At 36.3% G+C, this 16,387-nt stretch overlaps 1 protein-coding gene across 3 annotated transcripts in view; it reads left to right on the top strand.

The window, feature by feature from the left end:
- PDE7A (phosphodiesterase 7A) overlaps positions 1-16,387 on the top strand; it is a 73,040-nt gene that overhangs the window by 37,019 nt on the left and 19,634 nt on the right. The window contains exons 2-4 of one of the 3 annotated variants that reach the window (XM_032181488.1): positions 1,408-1,468; positions 8,408-8,440; positions 8,935-9,018. In XM_032181488.1, the coding sequence (XP_032037379.1) occupies positions 1,408-1,468; positions 8,408-8,440; positions 8,935-9,018 (178 nt within the window). The remainder of the gene's footprint in view (positions 1-1,407; positions 1,469-8,407; positions 8,441-8,934; positions 9,019-16,387) is intronic. The other 2 variants (XM_032181486.1, XM_032181487.1) reach the window with 2 other exon arrangements.

The following is a 16,387-nucleotide window of genomic DNA, read 5'->3' as shown; positions in this document are numbered from 1 at the left end:
TAGTGGGAAATCAGCATCGTTTCCTGGCTGATGAGGCGGATTGCTAGCTTCCCCATCAGGACAGGCACGCCGCTGTGTGAAATGCTGTACAAACATATTTCAAAGGAAGGATTATTTGCATCGTTTATGGTCTTCTAAGGAAGTATCGAACAAAAGCTAAGACAGTATAAAAGCGTGGTATAGGGAATTCTTTGTAGTCTTTACAACAGCTAATATAATCAGACCTGAGTTGGAGTTAGGTCGTTGGTCATTTCTGTAATTAAACATTAAGTTTAACCTTTGGAAAAAAAAAAACTTTTTTGACCTCAAGTATAAGGTTTTGTCTGTTTTTGTTGTCACTTTTTTTTTTTTTCCTGTCCTCTTAACATGAAAAATACTAAAACTACTATGTACTTTCTGGCTTTTGGGGGTCTTAACACATCAGTTACACAAATCATACTGATGGAGGTTATTGATCTCTAGTCTTTCTTTGAGTGCATTCAGTTACTGCACTCACCTCCAGGCTGGCTTTTACCTGGGCTTCTTGAAGGGGTAGGATAAACCTTTTAGGCACACAGGACTTCTCTGTTCTCAATGTAAGCGTGTTGGACAAGAAAAAGTCAGTGTTGTGTAACTACAGGAACGTTTCCCCCCATTTTTGGCTGTTGCAGGACTAGTTCACCACATTTTCAGGAATTATAACTTCCTGAATTATAACTGTTATCGCATCAGCTGGATGTGTGTGGGGCTATAAAGGCGGCTTTGTGTAGGTAAGAAATACATCCTGTTTGGGAGTCTGTGTCCTGCGCAGATAGCTTGATGGCTCTTGTAGACCTTTCTTCAGCTTTTATGGGTTGCATCCTGCTTCACCGGCACCTTGATTTGCCTGCAGAAAGTACTGGGTGGAAGGAAGGTGGCACATGCCAGCCACATCCTGCCCTTGCAGAAAATACGTTCAATTCCTCAGATGTAGCGATGGTGTCATTCAAGTTTTTACGTCCTTTAAAACTACTTTTAGCTTTAAAGAGGGAAATAACCCATGGGTGAATAAATAAGTGAGGAACCGCAAGTATTTGTTTCAGGTATTACCCCATAGAAGGTGATAAGGAACACATTTTGGGGTCTGTTTAATCTTGTTATGTGCCTTATTGTAGGAAATGTTTGAGAAGCATCTGGAAAGAAATGTAGAGGGATATCTTTCTTCCGCACTCTGGTTCTGTTTTTTGTAGTTTCTTCATGAATTCTTGTCCTTCCTTTGTCCCCTCCAAAAACAGTATCAGCACATATATTTGAAGGATGCATGTTTAGATTTTGAAGATTAATTTTGAGGAGTAAATTGGAAATGGACAATCAATATTTTTGTTTCAATTAAAAAAACACAGTTGTAACATGCATGAAATACCTTTTTTTTTTTTTTTTTTTTTTCAGAGACGTGGAGCAATTTCCTATGACAGCTCTGATCAGACTGCGTTGTACATTCGTATGCTAGGTAAGCACACCACTTTCTGTATCGCAAAGTCCTTACAGTTATGATCACTTTATAGATATATTTGAGTATAGTACTCTTGAACTTTTCTTCTGGAAAATATTCTGGTTACATTCTCTAGCAAAGCATTTTTGTGCTTTTTTTTTTTTTTTTTTGGTTGTTTGGCATTTTTTATTTTTGAATTAACCATTGTGTCAGATGCCTTACTCCTGTAATTAAAGAAAACTCAGTTACGGTTCTTTTAATTAATTTAACACATTTGGTAGAAGTTTAGTCTTCCAAATGACTCTCACTTATTTCTGTGACGGATCTTTATTTCTGTGATGGAATTTATCACCTCTGCGTGGTATCCTTCTGATTAAAACTGTAGCTTAGAGAATATTTGTGCGTGAGGATCACCACACACTTCAAAAAAATTCAGTGCTGAGGCAGTGAAATGTTCAAGGTGTTCTTGAAATAATGATACAGTTTTAAACAATACTTCTCTTATTAGTTCTAGAAGATGACTTCAAGGGAAAGGATGTGTGACAGGACTAGTGGCTTAGTCAGCTTTCTGAAGAACGTTTCCAGGGTAGCAACTAGATAAAGGGTAAAGCCAAATCAAAGAGAGAGGGCAGTACTGGGAGCAGCAAGCACCAGGGGACACCCTCCATGAAACTGAGTGCACAGAGGATGGACCTGAGGTCAGTGGTTGAGAGGAGAAAGATGCAAAGCTCTTGCAGATGGCACGATGGACTCTGGATACGCTCCTAAGTCTGTTTCGCTGCAAAATTACACTGCTTAATTTAAGCCAACTTCAGCTGTGATTTTGTGTTGAAATGGACTACGAATGCTTACATGCTGTCTTACACAGCCCGACAAACATAAGCAGCTAGTGATTATAAATTCTCAACCTGCTTCAGCTAGATCAGCTAGAACATGTATTTTTACACCCGGAATCTTTTCGATTCAGTTGCAATTTGTGCATATTCCAGTCCTCAGAAATTCGTGACTGCATTCTCTATGAATTTAGTCACAAGCTGTATATGTATGTACACATGTGTACATAGATATCTGAATTTATAGTCGTAGCCTACATGTGTAGGCAAATGCATGTGTATGTGTGCATAGATATAAATAGAACTTTGACTTAGCATCTTACATTTTTATTTTTCAGTTTTGTTCCTTTTTTTCTTTCAAGCTTGTCAAGTTAATAGTATAGCACTGGCTGTCTAGTAAAGAATTTTTGATAAGAGAATGTGTATGGAGATTTGTTAAGAGAAGTAGGAGGACAGAAGATGCTGCTTTCTAAATGCTAATTGAAAAAGGTGCTAACTTTTTCTTTGGGGGGGTGGGGAGGAGGAAGAAGCAGGTTTATTTCATTTAAAAAAGTTAAAATCACTTATTTTCAATCATCTTCGCAAGATGAACGCTAAAATTTTTTGAAATCTGATTTTCTTCTGCTCTAGTCATAAGAATAAGACAGTAAATTCAGGCCTGAGGTAGTTTGTTTCCTTGGTTCTATGATTTATAGTTTTAAACTAAATTTATTTTGTTATAATTAGAAAAATACAAAATTTTCTGCTTAAAAAATCTTACAAATTGAATACATTTAATCCCCTAACAGGGGAAATAGGCATTCATTTTGTTTAAAAATGCACTGATAGGTTTTAATTAAAGGTACTGTAAGCATATGTCTGTTTTTTATCTTTTTGATACTGATCTGCTAATGGTAGAAGTCCAGCTTGTAAAAAAAAATAAAAATAAAAATAAAAAATTGTTCTCCCCAGAAATCAAGAGTTATCTTCAGCTGTTCTGGAAGTTTAAATTAATTGTGCCATCTAGGAGTTAGGCACATGATTTCAGCAGAAGAGTTTTATGTAATGATCAAGTGAATCTAGGAGAAAGCAAAGCCTGATTTTCTGTGGTTCCTGGTGTGTATATATAGCTGACCTGAGGGGAAAATGTAATGGTTTTGAAATCTTTCTTCACTGCTCTTTCCAGCAGGCAGGCATGGAATATCTTCAGAATGTGTGTGCAAATGTGTCGAGTAAATTGAATTCCACTTAACAATTTGAGTTAATTTATTAGATTATGTGATTGGTGCTTGTTACGAACAGCATTAACTTTTGCCGGCATTACTGTTTGATAATGCTGTACGCTAGCTCTTCTGAACTAGTAAGTCTGTCAAAGGACAGACCTCTTCTAACTTCTGCTGCAGGATGTCAACAAGCAAATACAAAATTGCTCACTGGATATTTGAATCAGTATGTTAAATATTTTATTGTTAGTGATTGCTTTTTGTTTTCCCAAATGTTAAATACACCGTACCGTACAAGATAGCAACTATGTACAGATTGGTTATTGTTGTATTCATAAACGGGTTGTACAAAAGACCAGCCTGAAAGCTGAACAGTTGGATGCATCAGTATGTAGAAACATTCATGTCAGAGGGGATTGAAGAATGAATATATTTGACTAGAATATTTGTGACAAACGAAGTGTTACATTTCCCATACAGAACTGTGTGATTTCTTTTTTTTTTTTTTTAAACTTCAGCAGAGTAAGCTGTAAGAAATCCTTTAGCTGTAGCTTAAAGGGAAGTTGCAAAGTCATGGGAGGTATTGCCTTTTTACTTCATTGGTTGCTATTCCAAACAGACTATGTCTACTAATAGACTGTACCTCAGTAAACTGTATATTTTAGCAGACCAAAAATATAAACCCGAGGGTATCTAGGACACCTCCCTCTGCATCTGTTTAGTTGAGCTGGCTGTAGAGTTGCTTCCTTTAATGTCTTCAGGCTGTTCAAGTGGGAACCCGGTGGATATTCACTTGCAGCAAGTAGGTGGAAATTCCTGTGGTTGGGCAGCGTTTCCAGGTTCATCACTTTGAAGATGAAATTTTAGGGGCACACGACACAAGCAGCTAATTTAACTGTCTTCATCCAGTGTCAATATAAACAAACAGCGTTGACTCTAATGACTCAGCTGTCATACCCCCTTCCCAAAATACACACTAAGCCACTCCCAAGTGGCAGATTTTCTATTTTAAAAATTAGATACAGATGCAGCATTGTAGAATTTTTCTTTTTAAAACCTTGGGCGGACAGGCTAATATATCTGCATCCCCTCAGTCAGCTACTTCTCTCAGCAACTATGAGGAATTCTCAATACTTAAAAGTGCTTCCGTGTAATCTTGGTACTTTACTGATTTTTCTCTTCTTTACTTTTCTATTTTCTTTTCTTTTCTTTTTTTTTTTGTAGTTGTTTTGTACTGCCTGAAAGTTTTGCTACCGTGCATGGGCTGGAAAGGTTGGGGCACTGACTGCTTGTGTCAAGGAGCATGCACCTCTCCCCTAAACCTGGAGCTGTGTCTCTGTTCTAGGGGTCCTGATCACTTGAAATAGAAAAACGTGGAAGCAAGCAAATGTGTAATGCGGGTGCATGCTCTTCGTTGGTAGCAGTTGCTATGTGGTATTGCTTTTGCTTTAATTCCAGCATATTTGGCTGACCTGTCATCTGTTTCTCCAGCAAATTTAATAGGATCTTGAATCTCTGAAGCTAGTAATTCTTTCTGGAAATCCTGCTCTTCACATCTTCATGGCTTTGACTTGAGTGTGGGTGGTTTACCGTGAGGTGGCTTCTGCTCCCAGCTGTCCTCCGTGATCTCTGAGATTTCTGCCCCTTCTCCAGAAGGCCTCGGCTACCCGAGCAGCTACTGCATGGTTACTGGTTCAGACTGGAAGATTAGGGTAGCACAAAATACGTGCTGTGTAACCTTAACATGCAGGGATGTAAACTATGGCATTTCATCTGCCTTGTGAGTGTCAGAGCTGTCCTTGCAATGTAAGCAGGAATCTGAGAGAGGGGTAGGAGCTAAACGAGCTGTCTCAAGGTAAGTTTTGCTAAAGGCCTGATTCCTTTTCAGCTGTACCTGTGAATTTCCCTCTTACACCTTATTCCTACTTCTGTTATTTACTGAGCCTTCAAATCAGTTTTTCCCTGTATGGATTTTGTCTTAAGAAAAGCAACCCACCCTGGGCACGTAGAACTATTCTGGAAAAAATTCCGATTGAACACTCAGCCAACAGATACTGTGTCAGGTCAGTGTGCAAAATTAAACTTTGAAAGAAAGGTTTCATACTTCTTTTCCTCCCTTCTGAAGAACATTAAGATTATTTACTTTATGCTTTGGATTCACAGAAACTCACAGAAAAAAAGTCTGCATGGAAGTCCACTGTCATTAAGATGATGGACTTCAATGCCTTTCCTAAGGAAGCAGAGGAGTTAATTCACAGTGGCTAAAATTTTTAGTGACACTTTAAAAACTGTCAGCTTGCTACCACTTTGTCTCCTTCAAGGAAATTTACCCTATAAGCAGCGTGATCTGATGGTTTCAAAAGATTTTGTAACCACTTTGATATTTTTTTAAAGGCCTAAATAAATAACTTTTCATAAGTTACCTTGTTTTAGGTATTGAGTTTAATTATCTTTCAGCTACTACAATAATAATCAGCTCTGATGTTGACTTCTGTTGCTGTTTGAAAGAATTACACAGTAGTGTCTGGTAAAAAGTCATCTGAAATGTTATGTGTTTTTTTAAGTTACCTATGATGATGAACACATTTTTCTTAAAATTAAGTTCATTTCCAAGTGATAAGGTTACAAAATCTCATGCAGAATATCCCAAGCAAATCAGCATGTAAAGTTAGCACATTTGGCATCAGTTGATCTTCAGAGCTCAGATCAACTTCAAGATGATGGTCAGGTACTTCTGGATGTTGTGGGACTAACAACATATGTGAAGTAGAGATTAATCTCATTGTGCTTAGGCACATGATTTCGTAATGTGCTAACACACAGTCAGTGACGTGTTATTCCCTTTTATTCTATACGTGTGGGAATTTCAGACAGATGTATACTACTTGTCTCTTTGAAGCAGTTTTTCAAAGCACATTTTTGGTCTGAAATCTTGAAAAATGCACTAGTACTATACAACAATAGTGAAGAGAGCTCTTCTGCTTTTGTTTTGACCCAATAGGAATTTCTACTTTAGGCTTATTGCAACACATTGTAGTTCTGTAGAACTGCTAACATTCTGCAGAATTCCAGAATAAATTCAAGTGTATTCTGTAGAAACTGTGGTTGAGAACTCAATTCTTAACAAAATGACCTTTTTCTACCACAACCAAAGAGATTGTATTTGTAAGGAACAAATTTTTCCTTAACAGCTATTTAATGACATTTTTTGCTTTCCTTTGAGAATTTAATTAATGTGTATACAAGTATATAATCTCGTTTTACCCGTATCTTATTACCATCAATTTTTTGCCACATGTATGCTTAATATTCCACTTCTACTTTTGATTAACTGTTCCTCTAAATAGGCAATTTTATAGCTCCTGATAAAAGCAGCAGAGATAGTTCTGCATTTTTCTTGCTGTCCTACTCAAAATCTACAACACTGATGGCATTTCAAGAGAAACAGAGGTACCGTTATTCTAGCTGTTGGGAGTAGGCACCAGCAAAAAATAATTAATAAAAAAAAAAAAAAGGAGGGAATTTTTCTAGGTACCATTTGTCAGATGAACCTGCTTGTTCTGTTGTTTGCAGCATTCCATGTTAGTCTCCAGGTATTTTTCGGTGAACTTCTCCTTACCTTGACTCTTTGAACAAGTAAGTTGTTCGCAAGAGCAGTTGTACACTGCCTGAAACTACTTGCTGATTCATGTTAAGGCTGGTAAATTTTGAAAGTTAAGGATACTTTGAGAAATAAATATCATTTATACAAGTTATATTTTCTGTTTAAAAAAAAAAAAGCTCAACTGCTCAGTTCAGCTGGTGCACTGAAAATTTACACAGCTGTCTGACTGATTTGTCAGATAAATTTGCATGATAGATAATGAAGGCTACATTTTCCTTTGTGTAAACATACTTTCTTATACAACTACTAATGTACTCACCTCCCCTTTTCCTAAATTTCCTCTTTTCCTTTTTATTCGCTCATTCTTTAAATCCACCAGCTGTCTTTGTGCCTAACAGAAGAGTTCTACAATTTGCTGCCTCTGTATTGTCTGGGAAAAGACAAGCCTCTTGCACCACTGCTCAGATGAATACTTGAAATTTTTAATTCAATAAATTGTCAGTGGTCTGAAAATTTCTATAGATAGCAATGGACTTACTTTACCTTGCAGCTCTGTTAAGGTTTTCAGTTAAAAAAAAAAAAAAAGTATTTAGTATGTTTTTACTGATAAGAAAACTTTAGACTCTTTACAGAGGGAGCCTGGGATATACTTATCTTCTGTGGTGCTTCCAGCGTGCTTCACAAGATAACATTCACGTGAAGTGTGTCACTATGGATATGTCTGTGCTTACAGATACGTATCTCTGGACAGATGGTTAAGTGCTGAAAGTATATTACCTAAAGATATTGACCAAAACTTTAGTATCTTCTGACTTACACTGTCGTCTTCAACATTACAAATTAGCCGGTTGGCAAAGGAAAAGCAGTTAGAATACTACTAGTTAAAAACCTTTACATTAAATAGCACTACATATGTATATACATATTAAAATCAATCTTGATTTCTTGCATTAAATAATTTTGATTAACATGAAAATCATTGTGTTTGATGAGAGGAGCATACTACACTTAAAGGATTTTCATAATCAGAAACCAGAAAATTTCCACATCTTAGATTTCACTTTTTTGTTAAGGTCTCAGGGTGTAATGCATTTGGTTTGCCCAAATTTACAATTGGTAAAGGTTTTTTAAAGTGAAAGCTTTTAATCCAAGTGAACTGCTTATGCATACATCTACTTTACAAAAGAATACTGATCAGCTTTCAGTTGGTAAAATGCCTAAGTAGAAATCAACAAGCATGCTAAAATTCAGGTTAAAGCTAATTGCAGTGCAAAATAGTTTTATAAAATTTTAATACTGAGTTTTGGTATTTTAATAGGCTCATGTGTAATATTCAAACAGCTGAGCGCAAGTAAGTAAATGCTAGTGGGAAAATATTCTATTGTGTAAAATAAAATCATACTGTAACTAGCTTATTTGCTAAAAGCTACCATTTCTAGAAGCTGAATCTTTTTGTACTATATGAAATGTTATTGTTTTATGTGTGTTACTGAGGAACAAATCAACTTTCAATGTTATTGTTTCCTGTCATATCAAGGTGCGTTTTTACCATACTGGTGTAGCAAGCTGTTCTTAATTTCATCTGAATGCTTGTCACATGCTTCTGGCAACGTACGCTTAGGCAGGAGAGGTTTTGACGAGAAAGCATGCAATTGCATGTTTAACAAGTCTTCAAACTTTGTTTTGAATTTCACCTTTAAAACGAAAAGCATTGAAATAGGCCTATTGTTTGAATAACCCTACTCCATTAAGTACATGAATCTTTACCCCTCCAGGCTATGTTCATTTGCATTTTATCTCTGCCACTCTTCCACACTTTTATTTCACTCTTGACCCTGTTTCTAGGAGATGTGCGAGTAAGAAGTCGGGCAGGATTTGAAACAGAGAGAAGAGGTTCTCATCCATACATTGATTTCCGTATTTTTCACTGTAAGTATTTAAAAGCAGATTAATGACAAATAAACAAAGGCTTCCATTAAGTTTAACTAATGAGCCTCTAAAAATAGAGTTAGCAGCTTATATAGCAAGACCATTTTTTATATTACTTAAGAAAATCTTTCATGCTACTTCATTACCAAAAATTGAATAAGAAAATCTTCACCACTACATTTCTGTTTCTAAAAATATAGCTTAAACTTGTATTTATTGAATTTAGACCTGAATTCCTGTCGAAAATAAGACTTATCTAAAAATACTGATGTGTATGCTGAGTACTTACTTGGAAGACACAATCAGTTGAGAAGAACACTTCCCTGCAGCAGAAGGGCTCGGTGCAGGATGATGCTTGAAAAGAATTACAGTACATTGTTCTTGACCTGATCGTAGTCAGTTAATATTGCATTTTCTCCAACAAGTAGCTAGACCTTAAATTTTTCACAGGCAGACAAATCTAAAATAGAGATGAAAGTGTTATAAGCAAATAGCAGGCTATTTTTTTAAATTATGGGTTTTAGGAAACACTTTTTTTTTTCTTTTTCCTCAGAGAAGTATTACAATAAGAATATTTTTGAATAATTTTACTTTTTTTTCTCTACATCCATATTACAACTAAATGTATCAGTACTTGTAATATCAAAGCTGCAGTAACCACCATACCTGAATATGCAGCAGAACACAGAAGACGTGTTAATTCAAGGATGCAAATAATATTAATGTATCGTCACAAAGTATCTATACCAACGTTGTATCTGCACAATTCTGAATAGGCTGTGCAACGGTGAGATTTGGAAAAGCTATTTCACGGTAACAAGTGTGGTTGTAATTACCTTATTAATAAAAAAAAAAAAGGAGTGGCAGAAACTGTGCTAATTAATAGTCTGATCTACCTGAAGATGCTCATTTTTAAAGTAGGTCACTACTTAAATCTCAAACTCTTAGTTTCATTCAAAAGTTAGTTTCACAAAATAGGTGAGAAAACAAAGTTTGAAGAGTATGATGTGTTGAATGTTTAAATAAAGAGGAGAGAGATTCTGTCTCAAGTCCTGATAATTCTGCTGAGAATTAAAAAACAAACAAACACCTTTGTAAACATAGCATGCAATTTATGAATTTTATATACATATATATATAAAAAAAGATATGGCATTTCATGCTGATACAGGAAAATATTAACAGTAATACTAAAAGAACAGCATGTTAGTCTTGTGTGATACTATTGCCATCATCAAATTAACTGTATTTTCTATGATACTCGTCACGCTGTTCCCGTCCTGACAGTTGTGCATCAGGCAGATGAGGAAAAGGATTTTCACACCCTTTCTTCTTGCCCCTACTTGTTCAGGCACAGGCAGCAACTTTTAGCAACATCAACTGCGGTGTCTGATGACAGCAAGGAATGTTGCTAGGAGGCCCAAAAATTCTTCGGCTGTAACTTTCCTCTGGAGTCAGCTGCTGTGGCAGTTCTCAGAGTTGCCACATTAGAGTCAGATTTATTTTGCACTTAAGAATCGTGGCCTGTTGCAGAGTTGATCGCAGACTTCAGACTCCTGCTTCTTCATATAGAGTTTCTTTCCGATAAAGAATAAGGTGAATGAGGGCACGTAAGGAATTCAGCCCTGTATCCCACAGTACCAATAAATTATCTGTTCATTTACAGAATTAAAAAAAAAAAAAAAGTTTTCATTCTCCCTGCAAAGCTAATTGAGTCCTGATCAGTGTTTCCCTAATAGTTTTTAGGCAAAAGAGTTTTAGTATCTTGCTACTTGACTGCAGATAGAGAGGAGTTGTGGGAACTGACCTGACCTGATTCTTGGGATCCTTATTTATTTATTCCTCTGGTAACTCCAGAAGAATTTTGCCTTGTTCATCTATGGGGCTGAAAAATGGTCAACCATAAGAGAGGAGCCAGTCAAGCTAAAACACGTTCTCCTTTGCTTGGAGCAAAAACTGGGCTGAAATGGGTCTCTTCTACAGCAGAGGCAGGCTAAGGCATCTGAGTGTTGTCTTTTTTTTTTTTCTCCTCTCCACGACAGCTACATACCCAACATCAGTAATGCCTGGCTATGTTTCCTTCATGCTGTTTGTGAAGCTTCATTGTAACTTTCACCTGTTATTGACTAACTCTACATTGTGTTTCTAAAAATTTTGCAGCGATCATTGCTTACCTCTTTTACAGATGACATGCCGTGGCTATCATTCACAGTGTTGAAGCATTATTGCCATTGTATATTTTGCTTAGCTAACTTTTGTTGTTAAGCATCATTTTCATTTTTTTCTCAGTGGTGTTTTGTGAAGAATGTCCAAGTCTTTCAGGAAGTCGAGCCAATAAACTGCCAACTAGTTTTTCCAATGTTTTATTAATGGATTCTTAATCCAAACTTTTATTGATAGGTTTGAAGAGTACAGAATTTTAAAGGCACGACTGTATTTTCAGAAAGCTACTGTTGTGGTTTTTTTTTGGGGGTGGGGAAAGGGGGGTGGGGGCAGAGGTTGAAAAAACAATCATTTTTCTTTTTAATACTGTTTTCATTTGCAACTTTACCTTGCGTTGCCAAATACCAAAGTAAACTTTGTTAACATCTCAAGATCACTTCTATTTCTTCTTAAGGATTATAAGCTCAGTGTCCGCATCTTCACACCAGCATTCTGTAATTGAATATGAATATTCAACTCCCTAAATTGGCTAGGAGTATTCTTACCTGTACCTTCTTTCTAGGAAAACCGGTTGTAAAGTGATTGCTGGAAAAATGTTTTTGTTGTTGTTAGAGACTGTAGTGTGGGAGACACATCTGCGGATTATGAATGCAAGATTTGACTGATGGTCAAACTACGTTTTTTGGGTGCCAGCTTTTCTTCTGCACTGTACGCTGTTCCAGGAATCATGTTTTGCTAGCTCTTCACGGGAACTCATCAGAAAGGACAGCACAATAAACAGGTTTTTGTTTGAACAAGACTACATCCTGCCACATGGGGAAAGTCAGTATTGTGTCCCACATGTTGGTTTGTAATCAGTTATCACGGGGATGTCAATTAGTAGTTTATCTGTTACTGTCATCTGGTGATTATGTTTCTGTGGAACCATGGGCGAGTTAGCAGCTAAAGGCTGTGGATTCTGGAGAGGGGAGAACAGCCACATAACTTTCTTCCTCAGAAGTAAATTAATTGTAGTTTTTGTTCAGTGGATATACATTTTTCACAGTTACACAGTAAATTGCATATACTTCAACAGTATTTTACTGATTTGAACATAGAGCACTGAATCTACATTGCACTCCTCAGGTAACAAGTTTGACATTTTACTGTCTGACTACCGTCATGTGCTGTTTGATTTTCAGGGAAGTTACTGAAAAAGTGATTGCAGTGGTTGGTTATGACCATTCTCGTTCTCTCGTGGCTTGCAAATAGTTTACAGTTAAAGTGGTTGCTTTTTGAATTGTTTCTGAACAATTTAATGTCAACAGATTACATTGATTAAAGCTGCTGCAAAGCAAAATGTTTTCTAGAATAATTGGTAAATGATGGTATATGAATGTTCCCTTTTAAAAATAGCAAACCAACAATAAAGTTTTAGGTTTTTATTTTCTGGTTATTTAGAGGTTATCAGTAATGTTTAATTTGCTAAAATGTATGCATATATATATGTGTAGATATTTTCTTTGTGGTTGTGAAGACTCTGGCATGTACAAACAGAAGAATGTATTGTGTGCTCCCATCACTCAGTTTCACCTGAGAAAAATCAGTGAATATGCTCAGTGAGGCGTACAATATGTTACAGTGGGGAAATGAAGCCAAAATGAATAAGTAAGATAACAAACAAAACCATGAAGCATCTTATGCAGATACAATTTAATCCTTATAAAATTCCTTTTTGGGAAAAGGTTGTTGGGTATAGTCTGGAAAAAACAGATAACAACAAACAAACAAAAAAACAACCAAACAAAAAGCTTTGGTCTTGTGGAGAGGAAACTTTTTTTGTTCTTGGTTTTCCTTTTGTATCTGCACCAAAATAGATAAGATCTTGTCAAAAGGCTGTCAGAATTCTCTCATGCCACTGTAGTCTGAGCATATTTGTATGAGATGATGGTGATGTTGCCAACACGTGGCTCTACTTGGTGTTCCAGAGATAACTGAGTATGTCACATCTGTGAGTTAAAATATCTTAGAGGTAAGAAAGGATTTTTGAGTTAATCAGTATGTTTCTGTAAACATTTAGGAATGACTCAGTTTTGAATCAACTTGGTGCTTACAGTACAGAGATACATCCTGGAGAGAAAACGTGATTGGAGCTCACTGACATCACTGAGATATAGATAGATGTCTTCTCCCTGGCTGCATTCGGAGCCTTTTTTATAGTGGAAAGGAAGAGTTCAGGTGACTTGCATTGGCGATGTATAAATCTGATTCTCTGAGTGCAAACACATGAAGAAATGCCAGATTTTATCTTTGGTGTACAACTTTCAGACAAATATAAGTGTGGATAAATTCACTGAACATTGTATCTGCTACTTTGAGATCTGGCAAGCGTCAGCAAACTGTCAGCATCTGCATTTGCACTGTTGCTTTGAACTTGCTTCGTTCACAAATCATTTAAAAAGATATACCTTGGACAGTGAAATAGACTTATCTTAGATGAAAAGCCAGAAGTCAAGTGAGGAAGAAGAATTCAAGTCCAAATTGATTGCCTTAAAGAGTTTGGGAAATCCATAACAGTACCCGAACATGCTTTTGACTGTCATCTAGAGGCTGAGATAAAATGAGCACAGCCCAGAAGAAACTGAATGCTCATTCTTATTTCATGAAAATAGAGGAATTACTGAGCTGAATTTGTTGAACAGGAAAGAAAGGTATTCTTAAATCTTCTACTGTGAAGAAAGGCAAATTTCCCAACAAAGAAAATCACGCGAGGAGATTCCCGTGTGGTCAGAGGTTGATTTAAGTATTTTATTTCTGTGTGAAAATACCATCACTAAGGACTGAAAGGCTCACACTTGAGATTTCTCTGAAAGTTGCCTTTCTGTGCAGGACATGTTCTGAAATTAGCGTCTCATTATTCATAATCTGGAGTGCTAAAATAGTTTCTCTCATTCTGATGAGAGAGATTTTTACTTTAAATTAGTGCAGAGAATGCAATCACACAAGGGAAGCTGCAAAAGCCTAGTCACAGGAAAATCTAAAAAGAGCTTTGGTCAAAAGAAAACAGTGAAATTAAACTTGAAATCCAAGTGTATTTGTAAGCTTGGTTAAGGAAGATTTCCATGTAAAAGCTTCCAGTTGAGAATACAGGACAGATACGCATATATTTTGCTGTGGTAGATGGTTGTTTTATCTGCAAATTTCTTCTAAAGTTTCTGTAAAACAGCATGTGTGCTCTGGAGTCTTGCACAGGTACAGCGCAGTGTTTTATTGCTGAGGTAAGTCTGACCGTAGAAGAAGACACCGCCACATCCTAGTTTTTTCACTTCTTTTGAACCTCTTTAATGTGTCCATTTTTCCAGGTAGCTTATTTTTAAAGTTATACTTGGAGCCAAGTTTGCCATCATAAAAAATGCAAGAATTCATTTGTTTTTGCCTGTTTCCAGTGTGACTTTTCTACTTACAGTCATGCAGCCTTTTAAAGGAATTCTCCTTTTTTCCGTCAACCAGAGTGTTTCTTTTTTGAATTCTTCTTTCATTTGTGTGTGTGGGGAAGAATGGCCAAGAAGAATGACTTGATAGTTCTGTCATTCCATTGTCATGGAACTGGGGAATTATACAACACAAAAGAGTGGGTGTTTTCTTGGAAGACATCTAGAAAAAAAGATCTGGTGACGGTCTGGAATATATTATCCTTGTTTTGGGAGAAAACTCGAACCATTACGTTGTCATGTGTTCTTGTTTGTTCTTCAAGAGCATTAACATCTCAACACTGACGACACTTAAGTATAACTTTTTTCCCCCCAAGAAACGTTAGTGTATTCTGATGATACTCAGCTATGTATTTTCTTTCAATGAAGTTTATTGGTGTGAGCTACAGGTTTGCCTTGCCCTTTAGATGGAGTCAGGTCAAAGAAAGTACGTAACTACAAGATTGCTAGGGTTATGATTCAGTATATTGGTAGGAAAAGTGTATGTCTTATGAGTACTGTTCCCTAGTTCTCAGGTAACTGTAAAATGTTATTCAGTTCAGTACAGGAGTCCCATTGCTCAATTCACTTAATTTTATATTGTTCCTGTGATATTTACAAAGATTGAGGAGCCAAAATTCAAAAGAGTTATATGGATAGAGTCCTTTTAGATATCTTTTCGTAGTGTTTTCTGTACACGTTTGGTGCTGTGTTATTTAAAGGCATACAGTACCATTGGTGATTTGGTGTTTAATTTGTACTGTAGTAGTAAAATCCCCGTACTTTGAGTCATTTCTCTCAAATACTTTGCTTTGAGCAGAGAGTTGGTCCAAAGAGCTATGAGAAGTCTCTTCCATCCTGAAGTCTGTGGCTTCCCTCCTGGTCTATGGCTTCTATACTTTGCTAAGACAGTATTTTATTCTGCAAGGTCCTTCAGAGAGGGGATCATCTTCCATGATAGTGGTGCCTAATGGTTGTACTTGATCATTGGGGGATATCTGTTAGAGTTTCTTGAAAGTTAGTACTTTTTTTTTTTCTCTTTCCAGTCAGTCAGAAGACACTTGCAAAGCCATGTTCCTTTCATTAAACATTAATCCATAGCATAATTTTCAGTGATCGTTTTCTTAAAAAAAAAAAAAAAAAAAAAAAAAAGTCTGAATGTGTACACAAATGAATATGTAGGATACCTTAAAACAATTTGACCTGACTTTCTTTTAAGAGGGGATTTTTGCAGTGATGCTAACAGGGCTTAAGAGTGGATCTAAGGAAATATAGCAATGTAATTTAGACACCAGTAATCTTTTTATATATAAAGTCCTTCTGAAATTGTATGTTGCAAGTTATATCATAGATCTTATTAATGACTCTAATACCAAATATCTGAGAAGTACCTAATAATGCAAACTATGACAGTGAAAAACTTAGTATAGAGCTAAACAGAACTCGGAGAAAACACAATCTAATACATCTAATACAATGCACTTCCTAACGGTTTGTTGGGAATAGATGTGAAATTAGAATGCTTATGGGTCCCTCTAGTGGTGTGAAATGCTAGGTAATACTTGTAAATTGTTCGTAAATAGAAATTGATTTGTATCTTGGAAGGCCTTAGAAATACAGTTGCGGTTGTCATGTGAAATTGAATATTTCTTTCAGTATATTTACAGGTAGTGGAAACTTTCTTTTAGTACCTCAGGGTTGGTGATATCTGCTATGTAAAAATCGTGAAAGGAATAGCTAAGTAAATGTGTAGTTGT

This window comes from Aythya fuligula, chromosome 2 (genome assembly GCF_009819795.1).
Source record: "Aythya fuligula isolate bAytFul2 chromosome 2, bAytFul2.pri, whole genome shotgun sequence".
Taxonomy (NCBI): Eukaryota; Metazoa; Chordata; class Aves; order Anseriformes; family Anatidae; genus Aythya; species Aythya fuligula.
This window is presented reverse-complemented; position numbering and strand designations above follow the sequence as displayed.